This window comes from Microtus ochrogaster, unplaced genomic scaffold (assembly GCF_000317375.1).
Source record: "Microtus ochrogaster isolate Prairie Vole_2 unplaced genomic scaffold, MicOch1.0 UNK2, whole genome shotgun sequence".
Classification (NCBI taxonomy): domain Eukaryota; kingdom Metazoa; phylum Chordata; class Mammalia; order Rodentia; family Cricetidae; genus Microtus; species Microtus ochrogaster.
Genome location: NW_004949100.1, coordinates 24,481,498 through 24,483,922, shown reverse-complemented (window position 1 = coordinate 24,483,922; position 2,425 = coordinate 24,481,498). Strand labels below are relative to the sequence as shown.

General features: G+C 35.6%; 1 protein-coding gene across 1 annotated transcript in view; it reads left to right on the top strand.

Annotated features, from left to right (window-relative positions):
* The window catches only part of Sugct (succinyl-CoA:glutarate-CoA transferase), a 663,319-nt gene that overhangs the window by 256,523 nt on the left and 404,371 nt on the right, over nucleotides 1–2,425 (top strand). The window contains exon 9 of the mRNA XM_005365470.3: nucleotides 938–1,009. Within this exon, the coding sequence (XP_005365527.3) occupies nucleotides 938–1,009 (72 nt within the window). The remainder of the gene's footprint in view (nucleotides 1–937; nucleotides 1,010–2,425) is intronic.

Sequence of the window (2,425 nt, the reverse complement as noted above, 5' to 3'; positions counted from 1 at the left end):
CCCTCCCTCCCTCCCTCCTTCCCCCCCTCCTTCCCTCCCTCCCTCCTTCTCTTCCTTCTTTTTCCAGGTGTTATGGCACACATCTTTAAAAACTAATTTATGTTTATTTAATATGCATTAGTGTTTTGCCTGCATGTATGTCTGTATGAGGATATCAGATCTTGTAGTTACAGACAGTTGTTAGCCACCATGTAGATGTTGGAAACTGAACACTGACCCTCTGGAAGAGCAGCCAGTGCCTTTATCTGTTGAAGCACCTCTTCAGCCCCTTTTCAATCAGTGGGGAGATGGAGGCACAGCTTGAGGCTGTTGCCCTCAGCAGTCTGAAAAGAGCCTTTATGAGTCTTGACTCATGTAAAACTGAATCTTTGACTTTGGTGCAGAAAGAGTCAAGTCTGAAACTGAATTGGGGTTTATTAACAAATACTTCAGAATAGATATTAAGCACAAGAGTTAAGAGAAAGTAAGGTACTCTGGGAGAAAGTAGACACACCCGAGTTTCACTCCCCCTTTTCTCTTCATTGGTTCTTCTTTCTCTGTATAAACAGTTGACTTTCTGCCATACGAAGTTCTACAAGGAAAAATGGAAACCAAAAAAACCCACAAAACTTTGAAATATCAAAAGTCAATCTACAGTGTAATGAGGGTAGAATTTCCAGTCATGAAACAGTAGCCTAGCTTTTCCTTACATTGTCACATTTTCTCATGTTGTAGAAGGTAGAAGTGGTGTCAGGAAGAAGCTCAACAGTCTTAAATGAAAAAATGCAGTTATAAGATAACAGATATGCACTAGGTTGCTATTGAATTGATGGATAGTATAATTTAAGTATATTAAATTTACAATATAGGATTATCAGGAATTTAAGCTAACTATCTGATCTTGCCCATGTACAGACATACACTTACATATGTATTGCTTGTGCTTTTTTTTTTAAAGGCTTTTAAAACCAAGGACGGCTATCTTGTCATTGGAGCAGGAAATAACCAACAGTTTGCTGTTGTCTGCAAGGTAATCCATAATCACCAGAATGGGTGGAGGGCAGGATCAGCTGATCATTTTGTACAAACTGAGGGAGAGTTGAACTTTGCCTGACAGTGTTGCTCAGCTATAACTACTTCAGTTTCCTGTGTTAGCTCCCAAGAGTACACTACTTGATGCAAATGGTGAGAAGTAGGTCTGGTAGACACTCCCCTTTCTTCTTTGTTTCCTTCCTTCCTTTTTTCCTTTCATTCTTTTTTGCATTTTGTATGTGTGCATCCAAGTTAAGTATGTGGAGGTATCCTGCGGCCTTGTGGGTTCTGGAGAATTTTTGTTGTTGCTTTTGTTGTTGTTGTTTTGTTTTGATGTAGTATCTCGTTTAAATAAGAAGTTGTAACTTAAAAATTTCTCAATTAAAAAAATTTACATTTTAATTAAAATATAACTGTATCATTACTTTTTTCTCCCTTCAACCCTTCTCAATCCCTCTCAAATTTATGACTTTTTCTTCTTCTTACTATTTTCTTATTATTGTTATGTTTATATTATATATATTACATATATACCATATATATACACATATGTTATATACATAACTTTTCTAAGCTTTAGAGGGATTTTTAGCCCTGGAACTTTTTTCCCCTCCACTCTGCCTCCCCCATTTTTCCCTTTTCTCTATATCATATTTAATTAGGCCCATATATAATTGAAGTGTTTGCAAATTAGTCTTATATTGTGCTAGCAATTTTACGGCTTTCTTCAGTTACCTTTGTTTAATGCATAGATTTCTGTGAAATTCATGCTTAAATATTTTAGAAGTTAGAGTTATATTAGAAATGTTTCTAAAGCTTTGAAATACTTAAGCCAATTTAGGTTAGGAATACGCCAAATTTTTAACATTGCCTGGACAGTTTTTAATGTTTTCATCTTTTCTCTCAATTTTAGATCTTCTGTTTTAAGACTTTTTAAAAAGTAAAGTACAGAATTTTGTAAATTTCAAAACGTCACATTAACTAGTTTAAATCCATGAAATATAAGCTAGTTAAAATATATTTGTTTTTATTTCTATTTTTCTTGCATATAAACAAATGTTTCGCCTATAAAAACCTTTTTTCCTGATTGTGAGAGGATTAGATTTTTACCAACCATGTGACCATAAGCGTCCTGTCTTATTAAGGATTCCTGAACTCCTAAGAGGAATCACTTTCATTATAGTATTTAATTTATTATGTACAAGAATTATTTATCATGATCCTTCCTTTGTTTGAGAGGTTAGCAAATAAGGAGAGCTAAAACCACAACAAAGAGGTGGACATACCATAGGAAAGGTGACAAATGGTGACGGTTCCTGGCTCCCACTGCAGGAAGGGCTGGCATCGCTGCAGTGGGAAAAACCATAGGAAAAGTAAAAGTGGCCCTGGTTCTGACTGCAGGAAGGGCTGGCAT